Below are 25,020 nucleotides of genomic sequence, written 5' to 3' on the forward strand. Positions count from 1 at the left end.
CGGGAGTCGCAAAACCCCCCTTAGGCAATGGCCCTGGCGGAAAAGATACGTGGCCAGAGCGTGCCATCTGGGAGGGTGCTCCGTATACACGAACCTCTGCAGAGTCCTGAGACGGAGAGCCGCCACCTGGGTACCCACGCATACCAAGGACTGGCCACCCTCCTCTAGCGGGAGACTCAGGACTGCTGCGGAGACACAGTGCTTCCTCTCTCCCCAAAATAAACCCACTAGCCCACCGGCCGCATAGAGGCCAGCGAGACCCGGGAGACATACGCTCTGGAGATGTACACACGATCGATAAGGGAACCACCCCCCAAAACGCGTTGGAATCAGGGTGGAGATTCCGCCACGCATCAACCAGCTCAAAAGATTCAGTCACACCTCTCAACTTCTTCGCTACTGCAGGGGCACACTGAGTACCGGAGCGATCTCGCTCCTCAAGGGTACAATTGAAATCCCCCCCAAGGAAGACGCACTCTCCGCAATCAATGGTGCTCAGCAGAGCAGTCACCTCCTGAAGTAAACGCGCCTGCATCGTGCCGGTGCTGGGGGCGTACACGTTAATGCAATGTAATGGCACGCCATCCAGGATCACGGCCAGATAGAGCAAACGGTCCGGCACAACTTCCTGCACCTTCACAATCTCTGGCTGGAAAGTCGGGGCCAACAGGAAGGCCACCCCACTTGACTTTGTGCTGAGGTGGCTCATGTAGACCCTCCCCCCTCCAGGACCCAGGTGGGCTCGTCACTAACAACAGTGTGCGTCTCTTGCAGAAAACTCACTGCATTCTTCCCCTCTCTGAGGACCGATAGATGGTGAAATCTACGAAGGTCCCCCCTTCCGCCGTTTATGTTTAGGCTAACTACTGTGAATGTGAAGACACACTACGGCTTTTTCCTCACACTCCTTGTGGGAGTGGAGCCCCTCTCTCTTAGGAGCTTCAAAAATTCCCTGAATTGACGACTCTCAGGCTCAAGAAGACCACTATCCTTACTGTGAAGGATAGCACTAAATGTCCGGATAGTTCACCCCAGGTCTGGCCACCGTTCGGCAGCTCTCCGGACTTTGCTTCTACTGCGCTGATGTTCCTTCAAAAACACTCGAATCTCCCAGATACTGGCCGCTCGAGACGCAGCACTGGTATCCGGGCATTCTACCGACCCACCGACACCTGAAGCAACATCTTCCCCCCCACTGCACTCAAGGTCATGGTCCAGGTTCGGCAGACTGCCACTGGCTGCCAGCTCGCTCTCCTCACTGCGTAAGCTGGCTCCATCACGCTCCCCCCCCCCCTCCGGCATGATCCCACCCCCGGGATCAGTGTCGAGGGAGAGTCCCGAGCCTCTGACAGCGATGAGCTGGCCAGTGAATGGCCAGGCTCCTGCAAACTCTCCCCGCCCCCTACAACTGGGCCTGGGGAAGAACAAAAACAGGGCTCTCCCAGGGCCCGCAATCCGCATTCACCCCAGGAATCCAATTGAGGGACACGACCTGCAACAGCCCCGTCCCCCTCCGCACCCGGGGAACCCACTCCCCCAGCATCACCCAGAGAGTCTCCAACCTCCACCACCAGGGGAGCACCCTCACTGTGGCCCACAGAAGGAGCCTGTGTTTCTGGAGTTCCCACCACCAGGGGAGCAACCTCACTGTGGCCCACTGAAGGAGCCGGTGGGGCCTCCACCACCAGGGGAGCACCCTCACTGTGGCCCACAGAAGGAGCCTGTGTTTCTGGAGTCCCCACCACCAGGGGAGCAACCTCACTGTGGCCCACTGAAGGAGCCAGTGTTTCTGGAGTCTTCCCCCACTTCCTCAGCCGGTGGGGCAGCACACCCCTCAGCCACTCTCGTAGCTCTAATGAGGAGCACAGGCTGGGAAACCACCCCTACAACCGAGACTCCCCCTTCTGGTTGTCTCTGCTCGTCCTCCATCCCAGGGGACACATTTTCAGGGCAGCCAACCCCAACAACCAGTGAGATAACACCCTCAGAAGGCCCCTGGGACGAAGGGACAACCTCCGGCCCAGAGGACACTAGTCCTGGACCACCAGCCTCAACAGGAATGGAGGGTCTCGAGGTGGGCAGCCCCCTGACTTTTGGCCCAGGGCCGTGATCTTCCTCAAGAGGCCCACGACTTCTCTGTCCCACTGATGTGCGGTGGTACGGTGACCTCCATAAAGGAGGAGTCCTCCACCTCCACACTACCAGCTTCCTCTCGTTCATCCCTTTGTTCGGCCACCGCAGCTCCCAACTGGAACTCCTCGGCTCCTTGCTGAGCCCCACCAGGTGCCCCCTGGACCTCTCCCGGCCTAACAGGCACCCTTTGGGTGGGCTCAGGTGTGGGCGTGGGCCCATCTGCTTGCGGGTGACTCGCTTTAGGATGTTTCTTCTTCCTCCTGGCCTTCCTCCCCCTCTGTGTCTGCTTTACCCCCCCTCGCCCTCCCCCTGCACCTCGCCATCAAGCTCCGCCGCAGGTACAGGACGTGGAGGCCGGGGGGCAGTGGGGGACGAGGCGGAACCGGCAACCCTGGATGGGCCAGCAGTGCTTTCCTGGGCTGCAGCGTTGGGATTTCTCGCAGCACCCCGGCCATTGGGACAATCCCTGCGGAAGTGCCCGAACTCTTTACACGCATGACACCGTGCTTCCCCCCAACTCCAATACACGCAGTATTGGAGCCCCGCATTCTTGACGACGAAGCCTCCCTCTGCACCCAACCCCAGTCCTACTTCCATGAACACCCGCCTCTTAAAAGTGTAGCTCCTTTGGAGACGAGTGCTGCTGCGCCAGGACTGCTTAAGACTAGTCAGCCTGGACCGCACCTCCCCAATCTCTGCCAGGTGTGGGCCAAGGAGCGCATCCCAGATGAAAGTGGGAACGTTGCGCAGGAGAACCGGTCTCACGGCGGACACTCATGGTTCCACCGGTACAAAGGTCCCCCCCACTATAAGCCCCTTCTCCAAAGCTAGGGCCACATCCTGCTGATCCTTTAGGATGAACTGACATTTACCCCCTCCAATCTCAGCAGAGGCAATCTCGTCCTTCAGGAAAAGATCAAACAGACTCTCCGCTATTTCCTCCTTGGACCACCAGTCCCCGGTTTGGACCGTGGTCCCGTACTCGAGCCCCCCCAAGTCGACATAGGGCCCCTCCTCGAGTGACTCCGGAGCCGCAGCCGAAGCCACAGCTGCGTAGCTCCGAGCCCGAGCCCAAGCCACCGCCATCCCGACAGGGGTACAGAACAACACCAGAGACATCAGCAGGCTTCGCTCAAGAACGATCTCAGAGTCAGTCTCAGTCTAAAGAGCAGCAGAAGCAGTTCTCTCCAGTCGAGCAAGGGAACACGCCCACGCTTATCCTCACTGCCGAGAGCAGCTTTTGGGGGCTTTCTGAGGCTTTTCGAGCCCCTCCGGAATCTGCCAGATTCGAAAAGTACCTTCTCTTCATTGAGACCGAGGGCCTGGTCCGGGCAAAACGGTATGGAAGCTGGGTTACGGTGCTAGAATCGACACAAAACACCGCATCTTTCCAACTCCCGGTCTCCAGGTACGATTGACAATCCGCCAGCCACTGCCGCTCCCACAGCACTGCAGACAAGCGCACGAATTCCTCACTAAATGGAGAAATCCTTCAACAAAGGAAAGTTTCAGAAGTCCAACGTTCAGTCAAACTTCGAACTCCCACTGCCTCTGTCCCTCTTCCTTCGACAAAAACCTTAAAGGGTTGCTTCAAATCTTCTCAGCTGCCGGAGCAGAGAGAAACACAATCTCTCTCTCTTTTTCCTTCCTTCCAGGAGCTAGGGTACTGTGCAATTCTCTTCTAGCTCATTGCAGACATCGGACTTTGTCCTAGGGGCTGTTGTGCTGCAATGCTGTAAGGCTGTGATACATGCCCCAGGGGCACGAGGGTTGAAGATGCCCCAGCAAGGAGAGGGACAATGGTTCCTTGGACGACCAGATGTAGGCGATGGCCGTAACAGGCCTTTATGGATAGCTGCAGTTGGGACTGTGTAATGGTGCCAAAACCTGGCAACTATTGCATCTAGACTCAGTGGGCTGTTTCCATATATTATATAATTATTGTAGTTTTGTAAGACAATAATCTTCTGATCTGTATGTATGCAAAAAAAAAGAATTTCACTGTATCTTGGTACACTTGATAATAAATAAACCATTGAACCACCCCTGGGACTATGGCTGGTTGAAGTTCAGATAGTTTGCACTAACCTGCAGTGGCAACCAACATGCAGAGGCAAAAACGGAACTCACATTGGCCAGCTTTCTAATTGGAGGGTAAGTGTTGCAACAATTGGAACAGCACTTTATAAGTTGAGCCCTATTTTTGTTACTTATGTTCTGCTCACCAGCATCTTCTCAAGCTAACAAGGGATGGGTTATAAATGCTGGTCATGCGAGCAACACCCAAGTCCCGTGAATGAGTTAAAAATAAAATGGGCTCCTATCCAACCTTTGTCACCTTTACTTCAGTGTATGTTTTAGATTGAGATACTCTCACTTAATCTGATTGGATGGGAAGACCTGAGTGTATTATACTGAGCCCTAGCAACAGTGGGAGTGTGTGTAAGTGATAGGATGCAGGCCTCAATATGAATTGGGTCAGTATTACAGCGTGTGGCTAGTCACCAGTGGTTGCTAGACTGCTGGAATCAGCAAGTGCAGAAACCATGGAGACTGCAGATACTGTGTTTACTGAGGCTTCTGAGTCATGAAACCATCCGTCAGTGCTCCAAACAACTTTATCTGCCATTGCTCAGATAACCAAACTAAGAAGCATCAGGCTGGACTGTGGGTCTTTGGCATTGGCTGTTTGCAAATGTCCTGCACAAAAATAAACTCAGGATAAGCAAAATGTTTCAAGGAAGCTTATCTTTCAGCAGAATTTTGTCTGCTGAGTTGGAAAAAGTTTAGTCCAATAGACTCAGGACAACATTGCATTTGGTGTAGATACAAGAAACTGCAGATGCTGGAATCTTGAGCAAAAAAACACAAAGTGCTGGAGTAACTCAGCGGGTCTAGCAGCATCATAAGGAACAAAGTGCTGGAATAACTCAGGTGGTCAGACAGCAACAAAAGAAGGGTCTCGACCCGAAACGTCACCTATTCCATTTCTCCAGAGATGCTCCCTGACCCTCTGAGTTACTCCAGCTTTTTATATCTGTCATGCATCATAGTCATACATACCAAATATCATAGTCAGATTCAAACCCAGGTCTCTGGCGCTGTAAGAGAGCAACTCTACCACTCTGCCGCCCCATCTGACTGAACATTAGTACATTTAGGACACATAAGTTACTGCAGAAAAAATATATAAAATGCTGGAGAAACTCAAGACAGCAACAAAGCACAACGTGCTAGAGTAACTCAGTGTTGGAGTGCTCCTGCTCTCCACTTTGCCACAGGCTACACCCACCAATAATATCCGTCCGACACCCGTCACTTCCCCTTGCTTCGATAAACAACTCATCTCCAGTTCCTGACGAAAGTTTGAAAGGTTGTCCCTGTTTTTCTCTCCCCACAGATGCTGCCTTGGCCTGCAAAGAATTTTCCAACGTACGTTGCTTCTGGTCCGTTTACACAGCAATTTCCTCTCCTGTGAAGTCCCAAAATGTTTCTCGACCGATTAAATTTTTGTTTTGAATTAAAGCCACTGTTGGCAGACAGGCCAGTCAACCTTTAACACATCAAAGTATCTAAAAATAACAAATTAAATAAATGCTTCTGCTGGCGTTGGCAAAAAAAAGTTTTCCAAGAATTTTCTTCTTGCTTTCTATAAATAGCTCTGGAGGATATTTTTTTAAATCTATACTGACAGAGTAGTCGTCTAATCTCAAAGACAGCAACGCTGGCAATTTCTCTTACTCTTGGTCTAATGTAGTCAACATTATCTTTGGAATGAACTCGATCTAGTCATTCAATGGTCAATGGTTCAATGGTGCTTTATTTGTCAACTGCACAGTGAAATTCTTTATACATATTTACACATGCAGCCGCCATGTTTTTTTGCGCCATTTCCAGAGTCTAAAGTTCGGTCTGCCCGCTTGCCTGGTCTACCGGAGCAGTTCCCGATCCAGGTAAGCCCCAGGTTCCTGCAGAGCCTCCCTCCGTCGCCCTTCACCGGATCGGTGCATGAACCGACATCCCTCTCCTCTCCTTGCCTGGCCATCTCTGTGTCCCGGTTGTGTCCAGTTTTCTCCCATATAGAGTGTCTGGATAGAGTGAAAGTGGACAGAATATTTCCACTAGTGGGCGAGTCTGGGACCAGAGGCCACATCCTCAGAATAACGGATGTACCTTTAGAAAGGAGATGAGGAGGAATATCTTAAGTCAGAGGGTGGCATATCTGTGGTATTCATTACCACAGACGGCTGTGAAGGCCAAGTCTTTTTAAGGCAGAGATTGACAGATTCTTGATTGGTAAGCGTGTCAGGGATTATGGGGAGAAGGCAGGAGAATGGGGTTGAGTGGAAAAGATAGATCAGCCATGATGGAATGGGGGGGGAGTAGACTTGGTGGCCCAATTCTGCTCCTATAACTTAGAACCGGGCTACATCCACTACACCTTTCTGCAAACTATCAAAAAAAGGTCATAATAGGACACAAAATGCTGGAGTAACTCAGCAGGTCAAGCAGCATCTCTGGAGAACATGAACAGGTGACATTTCGGTTCGAGACCCTTCCTCAGACTTCAGACAATGCAAAGAAAAAGTGCTGAGAGGCTACTCCTGCCTGCCTCTTACCAAACCAAACCCAGGCAAAATCATCTTTTGGAATTTGCAGATTCGTCCTCGTCAGAAAAGGTTGAAGGACATTTTAGTCCCTGCTGGGTGTTCTCTCCGCTGATCTGCACTCATGAAGCATTCGAGCCAGGATCTGCTCAACCTTTCACCTCTGACACCTTCTGGCAAAGCAGTAACATTGCTGCAATGCGCAAACTCCCCATGCACTACATCTCTTCAGGCTTTCATATCTCCGCCTTCCGAGGCCTCGAGACAGAACTAAAGTCGGTTTGTTCCTCTCCATTCCGTTTCTGTGTCTATATTAATTTGCTCCAACTCACTGATCCGGGAAGTTTACAAAGTTGCACCAACACAATGCAAAAGTCAACAATGTTAACTTGAGTCATTCTCCTTGGTTCAATGTAGACCATAGCTTATCAACTAATGTAACCTTTCAGTCACGCTAAACACTACACCAAATTGTGAATACACCTTGTAAGATAACGCTGCAGGTGATAGCAATTGTAAGAAGCAAGGAAACGTGGACTGATTAAAATCTGTCTCGTGTAGAGATACGGTATGTCACCGAATCCGCGCCAACCAATGATCACCCATACACTTGTTGTATCTTACACATTAGGGACATTTTTCATTCAGAAGCCAATTAACCCACAAACCTGCACGCCTTTGGAATATGGAAGGAAACTGAAGCACCCAGAGAAAACCCATGCGGTCACAGGAAGAACGTAAAAATTCCGTACAGCCAGCACCCATGTACCATACATCATAATCATATACCATACATCATGTACCATCCATCATAGTCAGGATTGAACCCAGGTCTCTGGCACTGTAAGCGCAGCATCTCTACCACTGCACCACTCTGCTGCCCCATCTGGCTGAACATTTTGGAGACACTGACAGTAGAAAATAACATAAAATGCTGGAGTAACTCAGCAGGTCAGGCAGCATCTGTGGAGGACATGGATAGGCTACTTTATGGGTCCGGAAAAAAAGGGCACAAAGTGCTGGAGTAACTCACCAGGTCAGGCAGCATCAATGGAGAACATTGCTAGGTGACATTTCGGCTCAAGGTCTGAAAGGACACCTATCCATGTTCTCCAGGGATGCTGTCTGACCTGCTTAGTTACTCCAGCACTTTGTATTTTTATTGGTACATTTTCCAAAGGCAAATAATTAACCAAAATCTCATGTCATCCTATCAATGTCGCTGACTTAAACTGGATGCTTACTCAACTTTGGTAAAGACCCCAATCTGGCTCTCAACTAGGCTAGACACAAAGTGCTGGAGTAACTCAGCAGGCCAGGCAGCATCTCTGGAGAAAAGGAATAGGTGATGTTTCAGGTCAAGACCCTTCTTCAGATTGAGAGTCAGGGGAGAGGGGAGCAGTGAGAGAGGGTGTCGCAGAATTCCCGTGAGAGAGAGAAGGGGAACTTCGTCAAAGTAGGCACACCTTGAGCTGATTTCACAGTGGAGCAGACAAAATGTGTAGGAAGGAACTGCAGATGCAGGTTTATACCAAAGAGAGACACAAACTGCTGGAGAAACAGCGGCAGTATCCCTGGAGAAAAAGGAATAGCAACGAGGCTTATGGAAATATACAGGACTCCTCATTAACGGCTGATCTACTTATGTTCAGCTGCCAGTTATCCCATTAGGTTTCATACTGTTCAAATTTATTTTCACAGCTGTAGAACAAGCTGGTTAACAGTCAAGAAGCAGAAAAGAAAGGGCGTAACATTGTCTGCCAATCCTGCATAACATCTTGCAATGTTCTACAACCGTTTTACACTCGGACGCTGCAAAACATGGCGACCTCGGTTGAAGCGTTGTAAAGTAATGCCATTCCGTAACAGCAAGGGCTAACTGTGATCTTAAAGCAGTAATTCCAGCTCTTGAAACTTGCCAATGTTCAAAGGAAATCTTGTGGTGATCTGGCCTGTGCATTGTGCTCTGGTGCACCTGCCTACTCCTTACACAAGAACTGTGTGATTCCGCCTGCAAAAATAACATTGCATGTGTGGGAAATCTGTCAAAGCTGCAGTGTTTGGGTTTAAAATTTAACAGCCAACGTTCAACATCACACACTACAGTGGAGTACATTTAATCACACCTCTCTGCCCTAAGCTCTGGAATTTCCTCTCTAAACAAGTCATTTCCTTCTCTGAGACTCTCCTTAAAGCCTGCCTCTTTGAACACTGTTTTAATCATCTGCCCTAACAGCTTTCGGGCTCTGTGTTAGAACGTTGTGTGTCCGTGCACCTGTAATGTGCCCTAGAATGAATTGCTATATTGGAAGGTTTGTATAAATGAAAGTTCTCACTCAATATCAAAGATATCCTCAGACTTTAGAGATACAGAGCGGAAACAGGCCCTTCTGCCCACTAAGTCCGTGCTAACCAGTGTTCCCCACAGACTAACATTATCCTGCACACTGGGGACAATTTCCAATTTTACCGAAGTCAATTAACCTACAAACCTATACAAATTTGGACTGTGTGAGGAAACTGGAGCATCCGGAGTAAACCCACGCGGTCACGGGGAGAACGTACTGATCCGTACAGACAGCACCCGTAGTCAGGAGCAATCCCAGGTCTCTGGCGCTGTATGGCAGCAACTCTACCGCTGCGCCACCGTGCCACTTATTAATGCTTATTAATATCATTTGTTAAATACATATATCTTCTAAGCCACCCTACACAGGACAGGCAGCTCAGGTGGATCAGAAGCTCCACACGGGACATGTATTTTTTAGCTAATGTACAGGAGATGAGGAGTGAGAATGGTTGACCACTAACAGGAGCTGTGTACAGTGCAGGTGAAGTCAACTGAAGCCGCCAGTGTACTGATGTGGTCATCGCATTACAAGGAGGTGCGATGGCACTGGAGAGATGGAGAAATGTACAAGGACATTCCCAAGGTTGGAGAATTATAATCACAGGAAGAGCCCTACCAATCTGTGGGAATGGGATGTGGGTGGGAAATGTAGTCGGAGGATCTGTTTCCCATTCAAAAAAGTCAATAACCAAGTGTCATGGACTGAGGTTGATTAATGTAAAGTTTAAAGGGGAGTTTTTCCCAAGGTGTTGGGGGTGGGTGGGTTCTGGAGAGGCAGAGAACTTCTACACATATAAATGATACCAGGATGAGTGTTTTAATAAGCATAACCTATAGATCTGTGTGATTGTATAACAATTATCACTGTTTGATTTTCAGGTTATAACATTGCTTTGGAAGGGTGGCGCGGTGACACAGCGGTAGATTTGCTGCCTTACAGCGCCAGAGACCTGGGTTCAATCCTGACCACGGGTGCTATCTGTACGGAGTTTGTACATTCTCCCTGTGACCGCGTATATTTTCCCCGGGTGCTCCAGATTCCACTCACATTCCAAAAACATACAGGTTTGTAGATTCAGTGGCTTCTGTAAAACTGTTGATAGTGTACGGGTGATCACTGGTCAGTGGGTGGTTGGTGGGCTGAAGGGCCTGTTTCTTCGCTGTATCTCTAAACGAAACAATCTACGGATTGTGAAGTAGGAAGAAGAGTACCCTAAAGGCCCTGATTATGGTCCACTTGGGTACAATGGATTAATTGGCCTCCTGCACTGTATCGTTCTGTGATTCCATTGTATTTTCTTCCGATATGAGTGACATTGGCAAGGCCAGGATTTCTTGTCCTGAAGTTACATCTTTGCCTGCTTTACCTTCTCTCGATTGATGTAAATGCCGAATATCAGAATGGAAGACTGTAGACTTCTCAAACATTGAATGTTAGCAAAGTATTAGGAAAGTATTTTTATAATTGTAATTTTGAATATGATGCCATTTCTTTTTAATGACATTATTTTGAACAAAAATGTCAATAGACAATAGACAATAGGTGCAGGAGTAGGCCATTCAGCCCTTCGAGCCAGCACCGCCATTCAATGCGATCATGGCTGATCACTCTCAATCAGTACCCCGTTCCTGCCTTCTCCCCATACCCCCTCTGTCCTCTGTGTTTATGGTGATAGAGTTTACTGTTAAGTTCTAAATGTAACTAGAATAGCAAATATATTTCTCAGTCAGACTGGTGACATGTAATTGAGCATACACAGTTCTGGAGGGTATCCAGTGGATTTCATCCAATACAAACTGAAGAAAAAGTTATTTATAACTTGGCTTGTCTGTAGTAAAATATCCCAAGGCATTTTCAGACAAACATTTGACAGAATCATTAAAAATGAGGAAGAAACATTTATTTCCTGCTGTTTTTGTTTTGTAGACGTACAGAGTCCCTTGCACAGAGCAGGGGAATTGAGAACCAGGGGACATAAGTTTAAGGTGAAGGGGGAAAGATTTAATTGGAACCTGAGGGGTAACTTTTTTACACAAAGGGTGGTGGATGTATGGAATGAGCTGATGGAGGAGATAGTTGAAGCAGGAACTATTGCAACATTTGAGAAACATTTAGACAGGTACAAGGATAGGGCAGGTTTAGAGGGATATGGGCCAAACGCAGGCCGGTGGATTAGTGTAGATGGAACATGTTGGCCTGTGTGGGCAAGTTGGGCTGATGGGCCTGTGTCCACGCTGTATGACTCTATGACCTTGAAATGACCTTGGAGATAGTTGAGTTGATACGTAGACGAAGGGATAAGTTTGCAATTCTAATGAGGCTTCCAGTAACTGAAGTAATCAGCTTCTAATTGGTCTTGGGTGGACAATTTAATTGCAGGGACTGTCTGGGCAGTGACCTGAAAAAGACAGTGTGGTTAGCAGCGAAATGCAACCAGACCTGAGACTAGCAATGTCTGGTGCCAAGAAAAATGCAGCTGTATGTTAATGTTAGAGAAGTCAATGCAAATGTACACATCGTTCCTTTAAAAAACCATCCACTTGGCCGCACTTCCTAATCACTTCTCACAAATACTCATTTCTGGTAACCAAATAGGGAGGTGAAAAATTCAACTTCATAACACTAGGACTTCATCAAAGAAGAGAATAATTTGAAATAACGGTAGATAAATCAAGATGGTTGAATTAAACAATGTCAGACTTTAAAAGACCATGCATTGCAGAAAGTAGAAACAAGGAACTACAGATGCTGGAATACACAAGAGGATATAAAATGCCGGAGTAAGCCAGCGAGTCAGTTACAGGATCTCCAGAGAACATGGATAGGACCTGAAATGTCACTTATCTCTGGCAAACATGGAAAGGACCCGAAATATCATTTATCGATGATCTCCAGATTTGCTGTTTGAGACGAGCTGAGTTACTCCAGCACTTTATGTCCTTTAATGCATTGCAGAAGACTCTTAAGGATAGCGGAGTGAGGGGGTATGTGGGGAAGGCAGGAACGGGGTACTGATTGAGAGTGCTCAGCCATGATCGCATTGAATGGCGGTGCTGGCTCGAAGGGCTGAATGGCCTACTCCTGCACCTATTGTCTATTGTCTATACCATGTACAAATGTTCTTAACAACACAATAAAAGCATCATTTCTTTGTCATTTTGGGGCGCTAGCCGCCATTTCTTCCAACTGTTACATGGTTACATAAAACCTAACCAATCAAATCTAACCAATCAACTAGCATGGTTGAGCTACAACAGTAATAAGGTGCATTCATATCGCAACCTGTAATAAAGTAAGGTGGTGCTAAGAAACATAAGGAAACCACAGATATCATTGCGTGCCACAGTATCAGCTAAGGCACACTTGACAATACCCCGGCCTTTGAGTCAAAGGTGATAATATTTATTTTGTTACGCACAATTGTGCCCTTGAAGAAGAGGAACTGGTTGCCCCAGTTCTTTCAAACAAGTGTTCAACAGTCAAGAGTGCTTAATTGTTGTACATACTGACAATTACTGATAATGATATTCTTACCTGCAGCAGCTTAACAGCATGGAAACAGGGTACAAAGTCTGGCCCAATTATCGACAACCCACGTGCACTGATCCTACCATACCATACCATATACATACAGCCGGAAACAGGCCTTTTCGGCCCACCAAGTCCGCGCCGCCCAGTGATCCCCGCACACTAACACTATCCTACACACACTAGGGACAATTTTTACATTTACCCAGCCAATTAACCTACATACCTGTACGTCTTTGGAGTGTGGGAGGAAACCGAAGATCTCGGAGAAAACCCACGCACCTACATGAGGCTATTCTTTTAAATTCTCATTAACTCCACCATCCCCTCTCCAGAGGCTACCACTTTGCAGACATTTACAGTGGACAATGCACCTATCTACCCATGTCTTTGAGATGTTGGGTGGGAGGGTAGGGTAACCGGAATGCCTGGAGGAAACCCACATGGTGACAGGGAGCCACACAGTGACAGGGAGCACAGACAGCGTCCAAGGTCAGGATTGAACCTGACCTGTACCTCTGGTGCTCTGAGGCAGCAGTTCTACTTGATGGGCTGTCACAGGGCTGCACAGTGGCGCAGTGGTAGAGTTGCTGACTTGCGGCGCCAGAAATCCAGGTTCGATCCTGACTACGGTGCTGTCTGCACGGAGTTTGTACGTTGTCCCCATGACCTGCGTGGGTTTCCCCGGATGCTCCGGTTTCCTCCCTCACTACAAAGACTTACAGGTGTGTGGGCAAATTGGCTTTGGGAAAACTGTAAATTGTCTCTAGTGTGTGTAGAATAGTGTTAGTGGGTGGGGATCACTGGTTTGCATGGTCTCGGTGGACCGAATGTTGACATGCTTTATCTCTGAACTAAAAATCAGGCAACTGAAACATGCTATTATCAGCTAGAGAGCAGTTCTGACCTACCGTCTACCTCATTGCAGACCTTCGAACTATTTTTAATTCGACTTTATCTTACACTAAACGTTATTCCCTTTATCTTGTATCTATCTGTACACTGTGGACAGCTTGATTGTAATGATGGTCATGATTGTAATGATCATCTTTTCACTGACTGGATAGTATGCAACAAAAATGAGCTTTTTACTGTACCTCATCAGTGACTAGTGGGGTGCCGTAAGGCTCGGTGCAGGGACCCCAGTTATTTACAATATATATTAATGATTCAGAGGAGGGAATTAAATGTGACATCTCCAAGTTTGCAGATGACACAAAGCTGGGTGGCTGAGGATGCTATGAGGCTGCAGGGTGACTTGGATAGGTTAGGTGAGTGGGCAGATGCATGGCAGATGCAGTATAATGTGGATAAATGTGAGGTTATCCACTTCGGTGGCCAGAACAGGAAGGCAGATTATTATCTGAATGGTGTCAGATTAGGAAAAGGGGAGGTACAACGAGACCAGGGTGTCCTTGCATATCAGTCGCTGAAAGTAAGCATGCAGGTACAGCAGGCAGTGAAGAAAGCTAATGGCATGTTGGCCTTCATTGTGAGCGGATTTGAGTTTAGGAGCAAGGACGTCCTACTGCAGTTGTACAGGGCCCTGGTGAGACTACACCTGGAGTATTGTGTGCAATTTTGATCTCCTAATTTGAGGAAGGACATTATTGCTATTGAGGGCGTGCAGTGCAGTTTCACCAGGTTAATTTCCGGGATAGTGGGACTGACATATGATGAAAGAATGAGTTGACTGGGTTTCTATTCGCTGGAATTTAGAAGGATGAGAGGAGACCTTATAGAAACACATACAATTCTTAAAGGATTGGACAGGCTAGATGTAGGAAAAATATTCCCGATGTTGGGGGAGTCCAGAACCAGGGGTCACAGTTTAAGAATAAGGGGTAGGTCATTTAGGACTGAGATGAGGAAAAACTTTTTCACCCAGAGTTGTGAATCTGTGGAATTCTCTGCCACAGAAGGCAGTGGAGGCCGATTCGTTGGATGTTTTCAAGAGGGAGTTAGATTTAGGTCTAGGGGCTAAAGGAATCAAGAGATATGGGGAAAAAGCAGGAATGGGGTACTGATTTTAGATGATCAGCCATGATCATTTTGAATGATCATTTTGAATGACAGTGCTGGCTCAAAGGGCCGAATGGCCTACTCCTGCACCTAATTTTCGAGGTGACAATAATAATAAACTAAATGACGCTGATGCTCCCACAGAGAGTGTGAGGAGCTCTACTGGAATATTTATAATTTTCAGTCAGTTATGAGTTGTGCTTGCTAGAAATCACTGTCCATGGGCTGAATGATTAGGAGAGGATCTGAAGTCACATAATGGCCAGATTAATCAAGGTAGCAGATTCCTTCTCCTCATGTACCAAAACAGATATTTACAAAAAAACTGTTGTTTTATACTTCCTTTAATTCCAGATGTATTTAATTGTTTGCATTTAAGTTCCCCAGTCACTATGGTGGGATATTAACTAATTAGTGCATTCGATGCCAACTTGTAGACTAGAAACGGCAAATGTTGGCATCTGTCCATGGACTGTCTAAAGATTAGCTGATTAGCTAATTAATTTATTGCATCGAATGGAAGTCGCATTCCCAAATCTTGTTGTACCCTGTACAATGACAATAAAGATATAAGAAAATAACTGCAGATGCTGGTACAAATCGATTTATTCACAAAATGCTGGAGTAACTCAGCAGGTCAGGCAGCATTTCGGGAGAGAAGGATTGGGTGACGTTTCGGGTCGAGACCCTTCTTCAGACCATTGGTCTGAAGAAGGGTCTCGACCCGAAACGTCACCCATTCCTTCTCTCCCGAGATGCTGCCTGACCTGCTGAGTTACTCCAGCATTTTGTGGACAATAAAGATATGTTGTATTGTATTGTGGCAAAGTGCTGGAGGAACTCAGCAGGTCAGGCAGCATCGTGGTAGGGAATCGGAGACTGAAGAAAGACCCCTCTCGGAAATGTCGCCTCCTCAGATGATGCTTGACCCGCTGAGTTTCTCGGCACTTTGTGTTTGGCTCCAGTAATTTGTGCGACTACACCGGTTTAATATGGAAACCTGTGGGTTTGCTGGCGAGGAAGGAGGGGAAGGAAATGTGGACAGTTATGTGGTATAGTTAGTGAAGAGTTGTAACCCCGACAACATGCCGCAAATGTGTTTACACCGACAGTGAACAGTTTGCATTAAACTCTAATCCCGATTTATATTTTGCTGACGTGACCTTAAACCGACGGCCTTAAATCCGCTTTAACTCATTGAAATAAAGTGCACTCTAAATTTGGAGGAAACATGTTTTAATAACTACTATCCCGCTTTAATTAAAGATGTTTCTTTTTAAAGATTAAAGCTTCTGCGGGCGAGGTAAAGCTTCAGAGTGAGTTCAGTGTGGGGTTAAACAAGAGCGCTTAAACAGCACGAAGTGGCGCGCCAGGCTCTCGGGAATAAAGCTAAGCGCGCCTATGGGGTCGGATCCTGAATGCTGTATAACTCTCTTCATTGGCGGCATCAGACGGAGACAGGCTGAAACTCACATGGGAGAGAGGATGGGAGGCCCCGGAAATAATCGGCCTGTCACTTTACCTGCACGGCCAGCGGCAAGTCGCCTGTGTGTGTAACTTGCAGCAATGTCGGGCTTGTCTCTCGCCCGCACCCTTCGTGCCGGAGAGTCGATACATCAGGTCGATACTTTTCTGCAGAACGTTCAAGTTATTCTGGAAGCGGCCAGTCATATTGAAAGGACCGAGCGAGCAACGGATAGTAAGTGCGGAGCCAATTCCCGACTGTCTGCAAATGTCGTTGTACCCCTGTACAATGACAATAAAGATATATTGTATTGTATTGTATTGAAATAAACAACTTGCATTAGTCACTGTAGATACACAAAGGAAAGCGAAACCCCACTGTTTTGGCTCTGGCTGCAACATTTCCTTACGATTAATGTCAAGGATATTTAACTTCCATCCAATGAACAGGTGTTCCACAAGTCTGTAAATTAAAGGTATCCTAGAGAGTGTTTGAGGAATATTGCATTGAATTGCGGCTGGAATATATATATATTTTTTTATTGGTACGGGTATCAGAGATTTTGGGGAGAAGGCAGGAGATTGGTGTTAGGGGGGAGAGATAGACCAGCCATGAATGAATGGTGGAGTATACGATGGGCCGAATGGCCTAATCACATGATGTTTAAAAAGAGAGCATTAGAAAGCGCAGTTTTAACTGACGCTGAGATGCACATGCTAATTTACAGACCTATATATAAAATGACATTATTTGAAGATATGTATTTAAAATGTATGTTAATGGACGTCAGTAAATCAACCTGAGGCAGCGAATCAGATGTTGTATGCAGTTATCATCTTGTTGCTTCTTTTAACCTTCCTAAGAGATCATTTGGAATAATACGATTTTCATAAATTGACCGCGGTGTTTAATTAGTGTAATAATCGTTTTCACAGAAGAAGTTAAAATGGGACTTTAAATCGGTTTGAATCCAGCAAGTAATAGAACGTCTTTCTTTAATCTCCGGGATGTGTGAAGACGCTGAGATAAATGTTCTTAGCAATTCTTCTGTCCTGCATTACCCCCGGACGATTTCACGTACAATTAACCAACTGGTATAAAGACACTGTATAAAAAGTAGTTTCGCAAACCGAGGGGCTTAATAAAATTACAGGGAATCCTTTGATGCTTGCCTTTTAAGGTTCATTGCGATGAGACGTTTGAAATGACAGGTGTATCTTTTTCCGATGCACCACCCATGAATACTTCATCGCCACGTGTTTTGAGAAGCACTGGCAAGTGATAGAGACAGCCGGGCCTCGATGGCGTTGTAGTCTGCAGCAGATACCTACAGCTCTCTGCACACGGGTGTAGACAATCACTTTTATCTGCATTCTGCCCAAGTTTAAGTTCCCTACTTAAAACAAAACAAACCATTTTTTACAGGACATTACTCTTTAGTAAAATGTCACGCTGGCAACAAGCCGAAACAATAACGCGTTGTGCTTTTGGCACCGCTTAGAGATGATACCGGGAGGGACATCTTTGTCCAAAAATGCTTACTGATGAAGACAAAATTTAATTTGAACGGCTCGGAACAGTTACTGACAGGGAGAGAACCAGTGCTTTCTGGTTCTGGTTGATTACTGCGCAAACACCTCATAAGTGGTTATCTCGCCGGAGTGAGTAGAGAGTAGTGATTAAATGTTCTCACTACAGTAAATTTCCGATGGAGGAAAAGAGCATATTAAAGCGAAGCTTGCCATGTGTAGTGGGGGAGAAGAGTTGCGTCTTCAGAGTTAAGATTCAGTTATTGGATACAAATGTTCAGCTTCACCTTACCAAGGGCCCGTTATTTTTTTAGCACCATCAGTTTTAAAATGACTACCGTGCACGCTCATAAATTCTAGGAAAAGAATTAGGCCATTCGGCCCATCAAGTCAACTCCACTATTCAATCATGGCTGATCTATCTTTGCATGTCAACCCCATTCTCCTGCCTTTTCCCCATAGCCCCTGACACCTGTACTAATCAAGAATCTGTCAATCTCCGCCTTAAAAATATCTATTGACTTGGCCGTCCGTGGCAATGAATTCCACAGATTCACCACCCTCTGACTAAAGAAATTCTTCCTCATCTCCTTTCTAAAAGTACGTCATTTTATTTGGAGGCCATAGCCTCTGGTCCTAGACTCTCCCACGTTACACAATGATAAATTATTCAATTATTGGCCGGTTAAGACAATAATTTTATGTAATCAAAAGGATTGCTGTAATCCTAATCTACAAATGTAAATTTGAATAAAAATTGGTATTAATTTTGCCAGAATTAAAATAAATGAAGCAATAAGGCAGCACATTTTTTTCAGGAAATGAATTTGTTGTCGTTTCTATCCCCAACTTTCACCCACTACCACCTTACTCCACACACAACAATGTCATGCCACTTCAGATGGACAGCTAAAGGCCTGGTAATTAGAAATACTACAGTTTGGGGATATTCGGGAGAAAGCAGCTGGCAGGATAGAAGTGGTTTTGTGGTGTTTGTGTTTGCTTTTTAACAACTGGAATGAGAGTTAACCAAACTGAAGAAGGGTGCTGATCTAAAACGTCATCTATCCATTTTCTCCAGAGATGCTGCCTGACCTGCTGAGTTACTCCAGCATTTGGTGTCCGTCTATCTTTGGCCAAACTCAACACTGGCATGCTCCAAACAACCTGATGCTGCTACTTCAGCACTCAGTGTCTTCTGAACATCTCTTAATTCTCATGTTTTATCGATCCAAGCTATGGAGACAGCCAGTCTTCACTGTAAAAACTCAGCTGTACAACAGGGCAGACTATTTCATTTTAGATCTCTATCTGTCTATTTACCACACTCTCTTGAATCATTGAGCTGCCTAACACAGTGCCTTAGTACTTCCTGAAGATGCATTTACACCATAAGTGTGAGCTGGGTTTTTATTTTACAGACATTAGACCTACACTGTTTAAATTCAGAGTTAATACTAGGACTCAAGATGGAAACATAATGAAGTTTATCCATAATGTTGGTGAAGCAAAAGTACAATGCACTTTGTAGGTTAAATTTTGGAAATCTGAAGTGACAGCAAAACACGCTGGAAGCACTCAGCAGGTACAGCTGGCAAAACTGCTGCCTCACAGCTCATGGCCCAGTTTCAATCAAGACCTCTGGTTCTGCCTATGTGGAGTTTGCATGTTCTCCTTGTTGCCACATAGTTTCCTCCGGTGCCTAGGTTTTCTCCCACATCTCAAAAACATGTAGGTTGGGAGGTTAATTGGCCAGTAAATTGCCTGCTGTGTTGAGGTGAAAGGGTAAAATCTGGGGAAGGGGGTTAGTTGACAGGAGAAATTGAGATTGGTGTCATTGGAATCTTGACAGACTCATTAGGTCAAAAATTCCTGTAACCGAGCGGTGTAGTTCTGTCAGTGCAGTGTGATTCTCTAGTCAGGCAGCAACTGTTATTAATTCTTGAAGACTTTGAATTTCTCAGTTATATACAACACATCTGTGACAGCAATTGATAAATGGGAGTGAAAATCAGCTAAATGCTTTTAAAAATCACCCAAATATTTGATGGGCCAAAAGGATCTAATCTGGACTATACTGGAAAGATCTCATGGTGAGTGGTCCTAGAAACTATGAACTGAGGCCTGCACGCAGGTGTGACTGGCTATGCTATGAGTGAGCTGGTATTAACCACTGATTTTGTCTTCTATTTTACTTCCTTGATTCTCTGTCCTCCTTAATTGAGGCTCAAAAGAAGCATCAATAAACCTATCAGCTTCCAGCCACATATAGAAATATCTGTAAATTTTTTTGGGGGTGGCACAGTGGTGCAGCAGAAGAATTGCTGCCTTACAGAGCCAGAGACCTGGGTTTGATCCTGACTACGAGTGCTGTACGGAGTTTGCATGTTCTCCCTGTGACCATGTGAGGTTCCTGTGGGTTCTCTGGTTTCCTCCCACATTCCAAAGATGTACAGGTTTGTAGGTTAATTGGCTTCTGTAAATTGTCCCTGGTGTGTAGGATAGTGGTAGTGTACGGGGTAGTCATTGGTCGGTGCGGATTCGATGGGCTGAAGGGCCTGTTTCCACATTGTATCACTAAATTAAACGTTTCTCTTTGGTCCCATTGCTGGAAAGGCCAACATTTTTTTGCTCATTCCTAATTGTCCGTGAGAGGTAGATGTGAACCACCTTCTTGAATGGGCATAGTCCTTCTGCTGAACATCCTCCCACAGTGCTGTTAGCCAGGAAGTTCCGGCATTTAGACCCATTGACCATTTTTAGCCAGAGACCATGATGTTTCACCTCAGCCTTGGAAGTTCTTTGGTGATGATAAACGGATTGGGTGGCATTTAGCTGGATTTTATTTAAATTGCTTTTCTCACAGCAGTCATTCAATATCTCATCCAAGAGACCATTATTCACTTGGTGATGCTGGCAAGCTATTTAACTGGGAAAAATACTGCAAACACGACTGTATGTTATGTGGGGATGTTCAGAAAGCTTCCTCCCATTGACTGTTTACAAATCATACAGAGGCTGATGCACTTGAGGCCCAAACTAAATTGTAAATTTAATGGCTCTAATTATTCTCTGGCCTAAAATACTTATCCAGAGATGTGAGTTCAAAACCCACCCACGGAATTTAAAATGAGTTGAATGAATGAATCATAAATAAGAAGACAATGTCGTTAGTATTGCCGACCGAAACTAATTTAGTTAGAGTGACGAAGACATTAGAGAATTATCTTAAAACATAACTCCCATGAAAGTTATGTTAGCAATGTAGATAAGTAAAGCTATCACCAAATGCATAGCAGGCTCTACTGGTTCTACGGTCTAATGTTCCATTATTATCATTGTCTTGTCCTGCCTAAAATAACTTCATATAGCACGCAAAATGACTCACTGTTATATCAAATCGATACCATGAAACCCTGACAGATTACTTTAAATAAATTTAATTAAAGGGCAACCTGTTTAAACTGGTTGGGCCCATCTAATAGCAATGGTGTCAAGCAGCAACTTGGCATAATCATACCTCACAAAGTCTTACTTTACAGTAAAAGTCCAATGGGCCATACTCCCTGCACATTTCTTCTAACACTATAGTGGCACATGTTTGGAAGGGAGTGAAGATAGACACACAGTGTTGGAATAGCCTAGCGGGACAGGCAACATCTCTGGAGAAAAAGGATAGGTTGGAAGGGAGTGAACTTGAGAGTCCTCAGCATTGATGACCAATTCATACATATGGCCAGAAACACATCCTGGTGACATCCACTCTTGTGGTGACAAGTTCACATTCCCTCATGTTAAATGCCAGATATGATAGTGGTATTTAAGATGCTTTTGGGTAGGCATATATGCAGGGAAGAGGCCTATGGAATCATGTTTGACATCATGTTTGGCGCATATATTGTGGGCTGAAGGGCCTGTTCCTGTGATGTACTGTTCTATGTTGCACACCATTTGAAAGAAACACAGTAAGTACTCTAATGTGGGACCAAGTCCTTCAGGTCAGAGCAACAAAATTCATGGTCTGACTTAAGGGGCTCTTTGACCTTGTCCTTACTAATCTATATGTCGTAAATGCATCTGTCCATAACAACATAGATTTTATCTTTGCACTGATGATTTCTTCTTTCATGTTATATGCTACCACCACAATAATATGTGAGGCAGGGGTAGAATGGATGGAGCAAGACAATGCTGGGAATCATGAAGCACGGCGATACAGCACTCTGAAAACAGCTTAGAATAGAAATAGAAAGGTTTAGGTGTATTACTGTTGTGTGTACCAAGCTACGTGAGAAGCTTTGTATTGCATGTCATTTAACAGATCAGATAATACTAAACATAGCTATAATCAAGTCAAACTCAAGTACAATGGGTGGAGCATAGGGGAATAGACAGAGTGCAGAATATAATTCACAGCATTGTAGCTCAACAGTTCCATGGACAAGGTTCATGTCCACAATGGGGTAGAGGTGGATCGGACCGTACCCTAACTTATGGAAGGACCATTCAGAAGCCTGATAACAGAGGGGATGAAGCTGTTCCTGAGTCTGGTGATGCGTGCTTTCAAGATTCTGTACCTTTTGCCCAATGGGAGCAGGGAGAAGAAGGAATTACCAGGATGGGACAAGTCTTTGATTTTGTTGGGTTCTCTTCCGGGATGGTGTGAAGTGTAGATGGCATCAATGGTGGGGAGTCTTGTCTGTGTGATGGACATTGCTACATCTACAACTCTCTGCAGTTTCTTGTGGTCTTGGGCAGAGCTGTTCCCAAACCATATGGAATAGAAAGAACAATCTGCCTCATAACCAATATCAATGGCCTAGCAGCTCTGCCATACCCAAACATGAATGTTGATGTACAATTAACTAATGGGTGGAGGTAGCTTCTAGAACATTTTGCATTAAATGATGGTGGTTCCCAGCTTGTGAAGTATTTATAAGTTATCAGGCAATTGAACCATCCTACAAACAACTAGAAAGCAGTCCTGAACTACTCTCTATCTCATTGGAGACCTTCAGACTCTGATCGGATTTTACTGGCTTTATCTTGCACTAAACGTAATGCACGTTGTCCCGTGCACTGTGGATGGCTCGATTGTAATCATGTTACTTCCAGTACATTGTGTCTTTCTTTGGTATAAACAGGTATCTACAGTTCCTTGTTATTACCAGCACCACAATACAGGGGATGTTGTCTGGGAATCTACCAGATGGACTGTTAGTGGTTTAAGCAACCAATTCACTACCATCTTCAAAAGGAAATAGGATGGATAGTTAAAGTTAGGCTTGGCAGAGATCCCCATAACCCATGAATGAATTTTTAAATGTGCACCTACAAAAAATGTTAGCAGTAGTTACTGTGTCCTTTTTCAACCTGTCCTCCTGCACAGAAACAGTGAGATCAGTTTTGGTATCCTGACATGTTATAATTATGTTAAAATGTAACCACGTATTAGCAGGTTTTTATATAACAATACAGATTTATCCTCATTTTTAAACATGTACTCCCTCCCATTCAGTAGCCCAGACAAGTAAACTGCTTTCAAACGTCTTGCATTGGTGTTTAAGGTGCCCAGAACATTTGAAAGGGTATTCTTTAAAGCGGTGTTAACATTCCAAATCACCCCATAACGAACGTGGCAAACTGCTCGAGTTAAGTCACAACATCGACAATCACTTATGGTGCCTCAGCTCCTGCCCCTAGGCAGTCGCCATGTTAGAAAGATGAGAAAAACAAGTCCAACATGTCTAGTTTTCTAGACATCCTGCATAATTTCCACCATCTGCAATGGGATCCCATCTGTCATTTTAACTCCTTATCCGTCTCTCACTCTGACCTCTCGGTCCTTCATCCTTTACATTGCTCCAACATTATCTCACATAAGCTTGAGGAACAACCTCCTTGGGGTACTTTCTGTGCGGAGTTTGCACATTCTTCCTACCACTGCATGGGTTTCCAACATCCCAAAGACGTGTGGATGTGTTGGTCAAACCGGCCAAACACTGTTGGTGGCACGATAGTGCAGCGGTAGAGTTACTACCTTACAGCACCAGAGACCCAGGTTCGATCTGGACCTTGGGTGCTGTCTAAATGGAGTTTGTGCATTTTGCCTGACTGTGTGGGTTTACTCCCACATTCTAAAGACATGCAGGTTTGTAGGTTAATTGGCTTCTGTAAAATTGTCCCTAGTGTGTAGCATGAAACGAGTATATGACAATAGACAATAGGTGCAGGAGTAGGCCATTCGGCCCTTCGAGCCAGCACCGCCATTCAATGTGATCATGGCTGATCATTCTCAATCAGTACCCCGTTCCTGCCTTCTCCCCATACCCCCTGACTCCGCTATCCTTAAGAGCTCTATCTAGCTCTCTCTTGAATGCATTCAGAGAATTGGCCTCCACTGCCTTCTGAGGCAGAGAATTCCACAGATTCACAACTCTCTGACTGAAAAAGTTTTTCCTTATAGAAACATAGAAAATAGGTGCAGCAGTAGGCCATTCGGCCCTTCGAGACTGCACCGCCATTCAATATGATCATGGCTGATCATCCAGCTCAGTAACCTGTACCTGCCTTCTCTCCATACCCCCTGATAGAACTAGTTTGAATGGGTGATCAATGGTCGACGTGGACTTGGTGGGTGAAAGGGCCTGTTTGGATGCTGTTTCTCTAAATAAGTAAATGGAAATCAAAGCAGCCAATATTCTGACCAGACATGTTACCACCATTGTGGCTTATACTAGGTTTAAATTTCACAGATAAAGCTGTTGCTTTATGTCAACTTGTCTCTGTGTAATTTTTATTTCAGCTGCTAGTTTTTAAAGTAATTGTTAGCTAGACAATTTTGGTCTGCACCCTGTCCTCTTTCCACCCTGTCCTCTCCCCCCCCCCCCCCCCCCACTCCCCCCTCTCCTCCCTCTGCAAATTAAAAAATACAATTCACTCTTCCGGTTCTTGACTTGAAATGTCGACTCTGAAGTATCTGTTGCTGCTTGACCTGCCGAGCATTCTCTGATTTTATTTCGGATTTACAGGATATGCTTTTTCTTTTACTCCAATGTCTAGAGTTCTAGTCTATTTTTAGTCCTTTTTGTCCTTCCCCCCACACCCATTGTACCCTGAATATACTTTGGAGCTGCAACAAACTAATGATATCTTTATTAATAACAATTGACAATTACATTAATATATAAACAGATATTCATTGTGGTTAAGTGTGTACACTACAAATATATCAGAGGGAATTCTAACAAAATTAAGAAACTAAGTATACATTGTATTTAATTAATTTACTTCCTGAATGAAGACATGTAACAAGTTGCCTGAACAAAATGTGTATCCATTTTGATCTAAAGAGGATGCTGCATTTCCGATTTGCAACAACGGTC

At 45.4% G+C, this 25,020-nt stretch overlaps 1 protein-coding gene across 2 annotated transcripts in view; it reads left to right on the forward strand.

The window, feature by feature from the left end:
* The first annotated feature begins 16,108 nt into the window (after positions 1 to 16,108).
* mxi1 (max interactor 1, dimerization protein) overlaps positions 16,109 to 25,020 on the forward strand; it is a 40,938-nt gene continuing 32,026 nt past the window's right edge. The window contains exon 1 of one of the 2 annotated variants that reach the window (XM_078413408.1): positions 16,109 to 16,340. In XM_078413408.1, coding sequence (XP_078269534.1) covers positions 16,208 to 16,340 — 133 coding nt within the window. In that variant the 5' untranslated portion in view covers positions 16,109 to 16,207. The remainder of the gene's footprint in view (positions 16,341 to 25,020) is intronic. The other variant, XM_078413407.1, reaches the window with a different exon arrangement.

The sequence above is a fragment of the Rhinoraja longicauda genome, chromosome 16 (assembly GCF_053455715.1).
Source record: "Rhinoraja longicauda isolate Sanriku21f chromosome 16, sRhiLon1.1, whole genome shotgun sequence".
Classification (NCBI taxonomy): Eukaryota; Metazoa; Chordata; class Chondrichthyes; order Rajiformes; family Arhynchobatidae; genus Rhinoraja; species Rhinoraja longicauda.